Source organism: Phacochoerus africanus, chromosome 2 (genome assembly GCF_016906955.1).
Source record: "Phacochoerus africanus isolate WHEZ1 chromosome 2, ROS_Pafr_v1, whole genome shotgun sequence".
In the NCBI taxonomy this organism is placed as follows: Eukaryota; Metazoa; Chordata; class Mammalia; order Artiodactyla; family Suidae; genus Phacochoerus; species Phacochoerus africanus.
Genome location: NC_062545.1, coordinates 172,120,256 through 172,133,194, shown reverse-complemented (window position 1 = coordinate 172,133,194; position 12,939 = coordinate 172,120,256). Strand labels below are relative to the sequence as shown.

Genomic DNA, 12,939 nt, shown 5'->3' with positions numbered 1-12,939 from the left:
GTAGTTCCATACCTACTACCATCCATCCATTTTAAAAATGCAATAAGCTCCTGATCATTTTCCTCCTTAAGCCTATATATTGTATCAGTTACCAATTTACTGCTTCAACTCTGAATGCACCTTTCAACATATGCTCTCCAATAATGGAACTCCTCTAAGTAAGGCACCTTTAAATTCAGAACAGTGTTAAGTTTTTTTTCAGTAAGGACCACGGGGAACAGGCGCGCAGAGGTTCTCCTGCAGTTTCCCAGGCAAGTCAAGGTAGGCAGCCTGGATAGAAGACTCACGGTGGAGCCTGCCCCAGCCATAGGCCCAGACATGGTCCCTCTGCCACCCTGCAGCCTCAGCCTGAACTTCCTTCACAAAGAAACCAGGGCTGCTGCACAGCTCACGTGCTTCGAAGGTCTCCTGCCTGCACTGGCACCTGGACTCCACTGCCTGCCCTGAGCAGCCTGCAGGTCACGTGTGGGGCGGCTGCTGCCTGGCCCACTCACTGGCTCTGAAGGCCTCCCTAACTCTGGCATCCACACTCCCACTCCACACCCAGTGCCAATGGTTACCATTCACCTTCTCCCCACCTGCGCTCTGGACAGTGCCTATTGCTTGCTCAGCATCTCTAGATCAGCTCAGGCCTTGTGGAACCAGCAATCTCTGCAACCCCAGAGTTGAAACACCTTCATCAGGGAGGGCTGAACCCCTCCCAAGCTTCGCCTACCACCCACCACACACACGTGCCCTCCCTCAGCTCTAGAAAAGCCACATAGTTTCCTTACATTTGTTCATTTTTCTTATCACAGTGAATAATTCTTTGTATTAAACTCCCTGTTTAAGATACTATGTGGTTTGTCTTCTGATTTGGCCCAGAAAGGCTATCTACATATAGCCTTTTCAACAATCCCACAGCCAGCATTTTATGCAAATGTAATACTTTGTTAGCCTTTTCATTGATTATTTATATATTTTCTGTAACAAAAAAAAATAGAATTTTAAATATGATTTTTTTTCTGAAAAGGCTGTTAAATTTTTTCTCCTAGATTTTACACATACTAAGTACATAAATGATCAAAGACATAAATATTATAAATTTAAATTAGTATAAAGAATAAATTTATAGAACCGCATTTCTTAATGAAATGAATAAGGCTGGGCTTTTTTCCCCCCCAAAGAGATCATACTCCATGGATGAATATTGCTTGTTTCCTGAAATGAGTCAGGTCCAACATTCATTCTATTCTTATTTTCACTTTTATAACACAAGTACTAAAAAACCTTTTTCAGAAATTCCCACTGTGGCTCAGGCTTGATCCCTGACCCAAGAACTTCTGCAAGCTTCAGGCGTGGCTAAAGACGAAACAACAATCTTTTTTACATAAATAAGCAGATGAGAAGAGAAAGTTTTGTTATAGCAATGTCATTTATTCTTCAAACTTCTGAGCTTGTGGGACCAAAAGCAGCACCAGCCTATCACTTAAGTCAATTAGTTGAAAGCGATCGCAAAGTTATTCACTTTCTCAGCACTGAGACCAATATCTCAAATTGTCTCCTTGAAGCTTCAGAGGTTTATATATACCTTACTGTGATACACTGGGGATGTCCCCCAGTTTGTAAACTATAGCTCTAAAGAACTACAAATTTTGTGAAAAGAAATACTAGGAGGCTTATTTCCACATAATTTATAATGAGAAACCAATAGCAACCTAATGCCCATTAATAACAAAATTAAGTTACTGTGGCAAAGCCAGAGAGTGTAATACTATACAGTAGTCAAAAATGAACTAACTGGAGTTCCCGTCATGGCGCAGTGGTTAACGAATCCTACTAGGAACCATGAGGTTGCGGGTTCGGTCCCTGCCCTTGCTCAGTGGGTTAATGGTCCGGCATTGCCGTGAGCTGTGGTGTAGGTTGCAGATGCGGCTCGGATCCCGCGTTGCTGTGGCTCTGGCGTAGGCTGGTGGCTACAGCTCCGATTCAACCCCTAGCCTGGGAACCTCCATATGCCACGGAAGCGGCCCAAGAAATAGCAACAACAACAACAACAACAACAACAAAAAAATGAACTTAACCTACATTTATTCACACCGATGGAGGCTGCTCTCTCACCTTTTGACATGGACAGCATTCTGTCAAAGGAATGTGTATCTCCCAGGCCGCTCTCCCCTTCTGAGATGGTCCATACTCTATTGCTCTCCAAAAATCTACTTCTTACCCTTCACTTTGCCTCTCACTGGGTTTCTTCTGTGCTGAGACATAAAGAACCTGGACTTCAATAAAAGATCTTATTTGAAGTGTAAAAAAAAAAATGACAGTGATGGATCTCAAAAAAAGTCGAGTAAAAAAAAACCAACTTCTAGAGAATATATATATATATATAATGATGCTATTGATATACATTTTTTAAAGGAAAGAAAAAATAAAAGCTTCATACTATACATAAACACACTTAACTGGAAAAACAAAACAACATCTTTTTCACAAGAGTGCTTACCTTTGCTGCAGCTTCAGGATGACTGTAACTGTAATATTTTTTTCTTGAAAAAAAATAAGGCAAATGTTAAATTTGCTCTTCAGGTAGTAAGTAAAAGGGCATTCATTTTATTATTTTGTTCTTCCCTACATTTTTTAAATATTTGTGATTTAAAGCCACCTTATACAGCCTGCCAGACTAATGATGGCCTCAGCTCCATCACCCCCCTAGACCAACTCTGGCTCCTGCCTGGCACTGCCCAGCACCACAACCCCTTGGGACCATTCAGAGGCATCACTGGAGGGTATGTGTTTAGTTGAACAGCTGGTAGTTCTCCCCATAGCCTCTCTGGTCAAGGGGGGTATCTCATTTCTTTGGTGGAAGGCATCCCTGACGCCTTTCATGAATAGGTTTCATACTGCTTTGTGGTATTCCTGGGGCCCGGAAGTGGTCATTTTGCTCTTTGGGGCATCAGAAGGGACTTCTCTGTGGCTCCCCTGCACCCCTCTCTGTAGCTGGTTGGGGAATCCACATCTGAGCTTCCAGTGGTGCTTCTGAGCATCTATAGTAAGATGCAGTGTCCACCCCACTGGCTTGGGAGCTGGCCCATCTCACGGCGCTCCCTGGGCTCCTCCCACTCATCCTGGAGCCACCACAACTGCGGCCTCTGCCATCTCTGGCCCCAGAGCCACCCCATATCCAGTGCCCCCCACAGCCGGGTACCCAGGAATGGCCTAGCCTCATTTCATTTTATGTTCACTCTGTTAAAATATGATCAAAAACAATAAAATACGGAGGAATAAATTTAACCAAGGAGCTGAAAGATCTGTACACTGAAAACTATAAGACACGTGTTGGTGAGAAAAACCGAGGAAGACACAGATAAATGGAAAGTTAATCCATATTCATGAATTGAAAGACTTAATATTGTTAAAAAGTACATATTGCCCAAAGAGATCTACATATTTAATGCAATTCCTATTCAAAAAATCCTAAAATTTCTGTGGAACCACAAAAGACTCCTAATGTCCAAAGCAACCTTGAAAAAGAGTAAGAAAGCTGCAGACATCAAATTTCCAAGTTTCAAACTGTATTACAAAGCCATAGTAATCATCACATCAGTATGGTACTGACATAAAAACAAACACACAGTCTGATGGAACAGAAGACAAGCCAGAAAAATAAGCCCATACATACATGGTCAATTAATGTTCAACAAGGCTCCAAGAATACACGACAGGGAAAGAATAATCTCTCTTCAATAAATCGTGTTGGGAAAACTGGGTATTCACATGCAAACGAAGAACCTGGCCCCCTACTTTACACCATACATAAAAATCACCTCAAAATGGATTAAAGGCGTGAACAGACCTGAAGCCATTAAATTCTGAGAAGAAAACACAGGGGGTAATAAGCTCCTGAACCTTGGTCCTGGCAATGATTTTTTTGGATTTGACACCAAAAGCAAAAGCAACAAAAATAAAGTGGACTACGCCAAACTAAAAAACTGCACAGCAAAGGAAATCAACAAAATGAAAAGGCAGCCTATGAGAATGGGAGAAAATATTTGCAAACCACGTATCAGATGTGGCGTTAATAACCAAAATATACAAGGAACTCATATAACTCAATAACAAAAAACAGGAAAAAACAAAAAATAACCCAATTTGAAAAATGGACAGAGAATCTGAACACACATTTTTCCAAAGAAGATATATACAAATGGCCAACAGATAGATAAAGATGCTCGATACCACTAATCTTTAAGGAAATGCAAGTCAAAACCACAATAAGATATTACTCACATCTGTTAGAACAACTATTATTAAAAAGTCAAAAGGTAACAAATCCTGGCAAGGATGTAGAGAAAAGGGAAAATTTTTTTGTTGGTGGTGGGAATGTAAACTGGTACAGCCACCAGGAAAAAATTATATGTAAGGTCCTCAAAAAAGTTAAAAGTTGGAGCTCCCATTATGGCTCAGTGGAAACAAACCCAACTTGTATCCATGAGGATGCAGGTTTGATCCCAGGCCCCGCTCAGTGGGTTAAAGGGTTAAAGGATCCAGCATTGCCACGAGCTGTGCTGTAGGTCACAGACACAGCTCAAATCCTGTGTTGCTGTTGCTGTGGCATAGGCCAGCTGCTGCAGCTCCAATTCAATTCGACCCCCTCTAGCCTGGGAACTTCCACATGCCTAGGGTGCAGCCATAAAAGGAAAAAAAAAAAAAAAAGGCGGGGGGAGGGGTTAAAAGAGAAACTGACTAGGAAGTGCACTGGGGATAAGGAGTAAATGGGGAAAACTTACGATTCATCCTAAAGTACTATTATTTGATTTATCCCATTTATATTACTTTAATAAGATATATTTTAAAGCTAATTACATTCATTGATTCTGGAATCTCAAAGTATTTAGACTACTCAGCTGATGTCAAGTCTTCCGTCTTCCACCAGCCTCTCACCCAATGCTCTCCTTGCCTCCTCTTGGATTTTGCATCTCTCTTATGTTTGCTTTGCCTTCTCTTTCCTTCCCTTCTTTCAGGCCAAGACAAGGCTCCCCATCCCAAAGCAAACCAAAAAATTCACTTGATTGGAACATTCTTTATTACTCTTCTTCCATTTCTCTTCTTTCAGTTTCCAACTTAAAAAAGTAGTCTTTATTTTCCCCTGAAATCTGGCTTTTAACACCAAATGTAAGGATAATTTTATAGTTCTTATTCTACTGATTTTTTTAATCCAAGCATTCCACATAGAGCCTTTACTTTTTCTAAGGCAGGGGTGAGAATGGAGAAGGAATAGAAATACCTCACAAGAACAATATTTCAAAGAACATGTGGGGAAATGCTGGTATGAAGTTTTCCAATTATATCATTTGTTACAAGAATATTCAATCTTCTGTCTTTTGGCACTGAAGGAAAAAATCCAAGTAAACAACTAGAATATTAACGCTGTGTGTAATATTTACCACCTATACTTAACTGTCTTTCCTTTCATAATCATGTTAATCTACAAGATGACTAATAATAAAATACTGCTGTGGCACAACAGGATCAGCAGTGTATCTGCTGCACCAGGATATAGGATCATCCCCGGGCCAACATAGTGGGTTAAAGGATTCGGTGCTGCCAGCTCTGGGGCGTAGGTCACAGTTGTGGCTAGGATCTGATCCCTGGCCTAGGAACTCCATATGCCACAGGGCAGCCAAAAAAGAAAAAAAAATATTAAAATACAAATCTGAGTTAGAGAAAACATTCTAAAGCTACTGAGTCCAAAGCTCAAAATGACACACTGACTCAATACACTCATAGTAAATCTCAACATTCCCCACTAAATCAAGAAATAAGTATCTTACATCAAGAGAAAAACAAGAAAAAAATAAAACTTCACAGGAAACCAGTAAAATTTGCCATTAGACAACATCCTGGTTTTCTTTAAAATATGATCAACTTTGACTTTTAGGTGTATTAATTTGTTGCTTTGGGTCTATTTGCAAGAAAGAGGGCACATTTTTGGTTAAGATAATTGGATGGGAAAGACCATATAAAGCATTAGTTTTGTCCCTCAAAGCTATCAGAAGTTAAAAAACTAACTAAAGGAGCCATATTTATGAAAAAACTAGCTGGCTTTATTATTTTCAATGCCAAACAAGTCTTTATATCAATTAAAATTTATTTAATTAAACATAAAGTTACTTTCACATTTGCTACAACCATCATAGTAAATACAGTTCTTGGCATAAAGACACAGCCTTTGGAATTTAAAACATCCCCAACTGCAAGATCACATATGTGAAATTCTCATTATTGTTTATGTCATAGTGGATGTGTTAAATTAAAATAATTATGCTATCTAGAATAAAATAAAGCAAATAATTTACTCATAAGATTCATATTTAAATCATCTTTATTTACAAAATACTATCCTGAGAATTAAAATTCCATTGAGCTTCAATTTGAGCAAAAGTATAATCACTTAAGTAACCACAGTTACTTAAACTGAAAATGAGAGAGAAGTCAACATTACTTTTAAAGAGAGACCGACAATATAGTCAAGTTTCTTGCTGTGGTTCTGGGTGTTCAGTAGTAGGCTCATTTGAAGGCGGAATCAACCCTGCTGGGAACTCACTTCTACTTTCAGGATGTGGGGGTGGAGGGAAAAATCCAGCTCCTGGGGGCAGATAATGAGGAAAACCTCTTGGTGGATAGACACTTCTCACTGTTCAAAGAGATTGATAAAAGAATTTTTTAACTTTAAGAACCTGCACTGCAGCCCCAATAAGTCATTAGCATATAACTTCTATTATCTATTTTATTTTCAAAAATTAACACCAGAATAATTACCTGATCTAACAAATGAATTTTTACAACAATGAGAAAAACCTATCCTCTTCAACTACACAATTAAAGGGAGTTATCATTAATTTTAGGTGTGATTTTTGTTGTATGAAAATCTAACGTCTTAATACTTTTAAAAAGGAGAGGAAATATTTCAAAATTACTCTAAAAAGAGTCTTCGTGTAATTTTCACCAGATTTAAAATTCAGATCAGTAATTCCCAAATCTAATTTGATACTACCCTAAAACATTTTCAGTTATATCAAAAACTGTCTTGAAATTCCCCAAATAAAATTCATTTTATTTCACCCTAAACTTAGAGGAGGAATGAGGAAAGAAATGACCCGGAAAAAGATATGCTTTTTGCTAATGTTTGGTAACCATGTATTTAGTCTGCTGAAATCTACAGTTCTAAGTGGCAATGTATAGACATAAAAGCAATAAATTATTCCGTTTTTCTTATGGAGGCTATGAAAGAATTCTAATAAATTCAACAATTAGTCCAAACATGATTAAATACATTCTGGGCTGTAAATAAGTAGGACTACATGGCAGTTACTTATGAAAAAAGATTCTAAAAGACTTTTTAAAATAATTTAGCCAGTAATTTTAATGCTAAAATACAAACTGCATTTTTACTAACTGACACAGAGTACCCAATTTCTATCAAATAAGATACAAATAATTTTAGTCTTAATGTAAGAGTGCTGCAAAAAGCCAACCATTTTCTTGATTACTGACATAGAGAAATAATTCCACATTATTATTTTTTTAATCCCACGTTATTAAGATGAACCAAGTTGAAGCCTCATTACTGATGGCTGGCTGACTTCCCAATTTGTAAAAGTAATGATATACTCATAGAATGAGAAAAATTTTCCTGAATTGTATTACCACATGAATAAAAAGTAAAATAAATAATTCTGATCTACTCTATAAGACATATATTAAACTTGACAAAGAAAAAAAAAAGCATACTTGCAAATGGAGGAGGTGGAGGGCCAAGGAAATCCCTTGGCGGAAAATAATCTCGGGGAGCTGCATACATGCTTCCCGGAGGAGGTGGAGGAAAAGGAGGGCCTCTTCTTAAGAAAGGACCCCTTGCATCCAGTGGAAACAATGGACCTCTGACTGGAGGACGAGGTGGAGGAACAAAGCCAGGGCCAGTTGCTTCGCTTTCATTGGGAAGAGATGAATCAGGCACGTTTAAATTCTACAAAAAATTGACACATGGCAGTCACTATAACAACAGCAAAATACGCAATAGTTTTCCTGAAAAGCTCATTTAGGCATCTAGGCGCCTAGGCACAAAGCAGTCTATGATATCCTAAAAGGCTCCAGAGACTCAGCTTTCTACATCAGATGGATTTTAGCTTTCATGAATAGTTTATTAATTCAACAGAAAACACCTTTAATCAAGAAAGCAATAGTCTGGCTAAAGATAAAACACAAGAATAGTCCAAGAGTACCAAAATATACATCCTTTTATTAAGGATATACTGAAAAAAAGGAAAATATGCTTATATTAGTATTTTCAAAAACCAAGAATGTAAGTGTAGTAAACAAAAAATATACTTTAAAACATTCAAATAACAACTCAAGGGAGGAAATTCAAATTCCTGTTTAACTATATAAACTAAATCTAGCCTCAAGTCTGTATGTTGTACTTTATCACCACAGAGTACAATCCAGAAAAGAAACAGTCAGAATACTAAGTACATTATAGTATAATGCAAATATATTAAGAAGTTTTCAATCAAAAACTAAATGGCTCTAACTAAATTTCTATTCTAGTAAATCCAGAGATGAGAAAGATCCTGGATAAAATACCACTTTCAATACTTACACCAAGGTCGTCTTTGCCATCATTTCTATTGGATTCCATTTCGGAAGACACTGGTCCATCTAGACATAAAAATTAAACCATGAAAAGTAAATGACTTAGCACTCCATTCACTCTTAGATCTCCAGATCACAAAGGAAGCTGATATCCCCACACTCCCCTTGTCGGCGCAGAAACCAGCTTGACACCAGCATCCTTTATTAGGGCCCCAAGAACAGCTTGGACAGACTCAGAGTTGTGCAAAGGCATGGGCAGAGGTTGCCTTAGCTTGTTCCGAGCTACTCTGCAAGCAGCATCATTAAGAAGGCCTCTAGGGAGTTCCCTTTGTGGCTCAGTGGTTAACATACCCGACTAGGATCCATGAGGATGCTGGTTTGATCCTTGGCCTTGCTCAGTGGGTTAAGAATCCGGCATTGCCGTGAGCTCTCTGGTCACAGAAATGGCTCAGATCCCTCACTGCTGTGGCTGTGGCCAGCAGCTGTGGCTTCAATTTAGCCCCTAGCCTGGAAACTTCCATATGCTGCGAGTACAGCCCTAAAAAGCAAAAAAAAAAAAAAAAAAAAAAAGGAGGCTTCTAGGAGGGAGTATCCCTCTCCCTCCTTTCTTCCTTCTTTCCTTCATTTCCCCCCTGCTTTCTTTCTTGCCTTGTCTTTCCCCGTCCCTCCCTTCCCTCTCATCCTTCCTTCCTTATTCCTCCATCACATAACAGAGACTAACAGCTGAATTTAGCCACTGTTTCTAAATAAATATTCCTGGACTTTATCATCAAGAATTAATTGCTCAGGAATTCCCGTTGTGGCTCAGTGGTTAACGAATCCAACTAGGAACCATGAGGTTTTGGGTTTGATCCCTGCCCTTGCTCAGTGGGTTAAGGATCCCACGTTGCTGTGGCTCTGGCGCAGGCCGGCGGCTACAGCTCCGATTTGACCCATAGCCTGGGAACCTCCATGTGCCGTGGGAGCGGCACAAGAAATTGCATAAAGATCGAAAAAAAAAAAAAAAAAAAGAATTAACTGCTCAGCCTCTGAGAAGTGGCTAACAGATTTCCAGCCATACTTCCAGCTGCCCACTGCCTCACCCTCCTTGTGTGTCTTCTAAATTAGTTTTCTCAGCAACTTCAGACTTTCATTCTTCTCAAACCTACCACACCAGTCACTTAGAAACTTCCTTTACTTTTTTAGCCAAACATAAATGTATCAGCATCTATATTCCTATAATCCTTCCTCCTGTCATCATGGAAAAGGATTCTTCTAGACAATCTAAGATGCTGATTCTGTACACAGGATCCTTCCCCTCTAGCTTCTTCAGGGATCTTCCTCTCTCTGTTGCTTCCCTTTCTACTGCTAGACCCATCCTATCAGCAAGTCCCTTCCAACTACTCCCTGAAAATGAGACAGAAAGAGAATCACCCCTTTATAGCTACCTCTCCCCTTCAAGTCAAAAGCTGCTCTATATACATTTTCAGAATTTCTCCCGTCTGTCCTCACTATACTGCAATCTATGTGCTACATCCACCGAAATTATTTTCTCCAAGATGAAAAGCCTCTTTTTTTGCTAAATTAAAACAAAATTTTTAGTCCTTATTTAACATCATTTCTCATCACTGTTGACTACTCCTTCGCTTTTTTTTTCTTTTTTTTTTTTTTGGCTTTTTCTCTTTTGGGGGCTGCATCCGCAGCATATGGAGGTTCCCAGGCTAGAAGTCCAATCGGAGCTGTAGCCACCGGCCTACACCACAGCCACAGCAAAGCCAGATCCAAGCTATGTCTGCGACCTACACCACAGCTCATGGCAATGCCAGATTCTGAACCCACTGAGCTGGGCCAGGGATTGAACCTGCAACCTCATGGTTCCTAGTCGGATTTGTTTCCACTGCGCCACCATGGGAACTCCCCCCTTTGCTTTTTAAATCTTCACAGCCTTCAACTTCTGGGATGGTGCCCTTCTCTACCTCTCTGCCTTGACTGCTTCTCAGTCTCTTTGGTGGGCTCCTCTCCTCTAATCATCCTCAAAGGCAGTCTCCTCAGACTTCCACCCTGCACCCTACCCTCTTCTCATTGTCTCCCTGAGAAATGTCATGTTCTCCTACAGTTTTAATTTGATATAAACCGCTAATTACTTTCAGATGTATAATTCAGATCTGGGTATTTTGCCCAGGACTTCAGAACCTGACTTGAGTATGCCTGCAAGTGTATCACAGGTACTATTAATTCTGTAAGTTCAAAATGTAACTTACGCTCTTTCCTGTCACATGTTCCGCCACACCTACTCCCTTGTCTCAGAACAATGAATGGCCCACGTGCCACAGCCAAGAACCCGGGCATCAGCCTAGACTCCTTCTTCATCCTCACTCCCACTTCAACCTCAAGTCCTCTCAATTCTATTTTCTCTTGGTCTGTTCACCTCTGCTACGTCATCACCGTTCACATAGATTCCTTCAGTCTCCTAAAAAGTTATCCTCCCTCCAATCCATTCACTATAATGCAACCTGAGTAACTTCTCTATTGCAGATCTGATCTGATTATTTCTCTGTTTAAAATCCTTTAATGTGTTCCCATCATCCTGCAAACAGGTCCAAAATTTATCAATAGTTTTGCAAGGACTTTAAAACTTCATGCATTGCTTACCTCTTCACTACTTGTTTCAATATTCTCTGACTTTCAGCCCAGGGTGTAGCCATAATTTACAAGGCACCCTTAACTCTAAATTTTTAAAGAAGCTGGAGTTCCCGTCATGGAGCAGCAGAAACAAATCCACTAGGAACCATGAGGTTGTGGGTTCGATCTCTGGCCTTCTCAGTAGGTTAAGGGTCCAGCATTGCTGTAAGATGTGGTGTAGGCCACAGATTCAGCTTGGATCTGATGTGCTGTGGCTGTGGCGCAGGCCGGCAGCTGCCGCTCTGATTTAACTAGCCTGGGAATATCCATATGCTGCGAGTGGGGCACTGAAAAGCAAAAAAAAATAAAAAAATAAAAAAAGTAAATTTTTAAAGATGCTGTTCTCTCCTCCCAGAATGTTATCAACAACATTTTGGGCCAGCTAATTCCTCCTTTAAATCTCAGCTTTTATGTCACTTCTACCACAATGATTTCTTTTGACTATCCCATACTTAAAGCACCACCACCTCTCATCTGGGTTACTGGTCCACATGCCTCAATAACACTTTGCACTCATAACTTTTGTCACTACATAGTGCAACTGCCTATATGGATCTTTAAATAGATCTCCATATGTAAGGAATGCTAACCTCCTATTCAACAATGAAATACAGCAACTACCCTAGTGCGAGTCACACAGTAAGCATTCTCTGGATATCCAGTGCATCAGTGGCAGGGTTGATGCCATTTGTGTGGTCCACTACCCTCTCATTTCAACGAAGTATAGGAATCAAGACCAGGGCTATGGAGTCAGACAGATATGGGATCAAATTTTGGCTCTTGAGCACCTTTTTGAGCCTTGGTTTCTTCATCTATAAAATCAGATTCATTGTGAGGATTAAATGAGACCATTCATTCATTCACAAAAACATATACAGAGCACCAGTGCCAGCTCATGTGTTTCAACCGTCTCTCTCACCACTCTCCATCACCTGAATACCATATACTGATAAGCCAATAATAATATATTACATATACATAGAATTCTTCTATTTACAAAATACTTCCGCAATGTATTGACTCATTTAACTCTCTTAAGAACTTGTGTTGTGTCAAGGGATTAATATCTCAGTCTCATAGCATTATCAGTCAATAACCCTTGGTCTTTTGTTTTTGCTTATACTGTTCATTATGACTGGCACAAACCCCTAGCTTTTGACTAATTTTTCAAATTCCCTCAGAAGCAGCTCAAACGCCCTCTCCTTCTGGCATTTTCCCTGATTCTTCACCTAAACGGGAGTTCTCCCTCCTGTGAACATAAAATATTTTCTAATGGGACTTACTATTCTAACCAGTATTATTTAAACATAAATATTTGTCTTTCTCCCTATTTAATTATTATCTTCTTACAGCTAAAAACTATACCTTACTGGAGTTCCCGTCATGGCGCAGCGGAAACAAATACAACCAGGAACCATGAAATTGTGGACTCAATTCCTGGCCTTGATCAGTGGGTTAAGGATTTGGCGTTGCCATGAGTTGTGACGTAGGTCACAGATGTAGCTCGGATCTGGTGTTGCTGTGGCTCTGGCGTAGGCTGGCAGCTGTAGCTTCGATTAGACCCCTAGACTGGGAACCTCCATATGCCACAACTGCAGCTCTAAAAAGAAAAGCAAAAAAAAAAAAAACTATACCTTACTTAAT

General features: G+C 39.7%; 1 protein-coding gene across 13 annotated transcripts in view; it reads right to left on the bottom strand.

The window, feature by feature from the left end:
* Window positions 1-6,346: 6,346 nt before the first annotated feature.
* MIA2 (MIA SH3 domain ER export factor 2) overlaps window positions 6,347-12,939 on the bottom strand; it is a 90,643-nt gene continuing 84,050 nt past the window's right edge. For all 13 annotated transcript variants that reach the window (XM_047767223.1, XM_047767227.1, XM_047767228.1 and 10 more), the window contains 3 exons: window positions 8,642-8,700; window positions 7,774-8,008; window positions 6,347-6,676 (listed from right to left, as the gene is read on the bottom strand). In XM_047767223.1, the coding sequence (XP_047623179.1) occupies window positions 6,510-6,676; window positions 7,774-8,008; window positions 8,642-8,700 (461 nt within the window). In that variant the 3' untranslated portion in view covers window positions 6,347-6,509. The remainder of the gene's footprint in view (window positions 6,677-7,773; window positions 8,009-8,641; window positions 8,701-12,939) is intronic.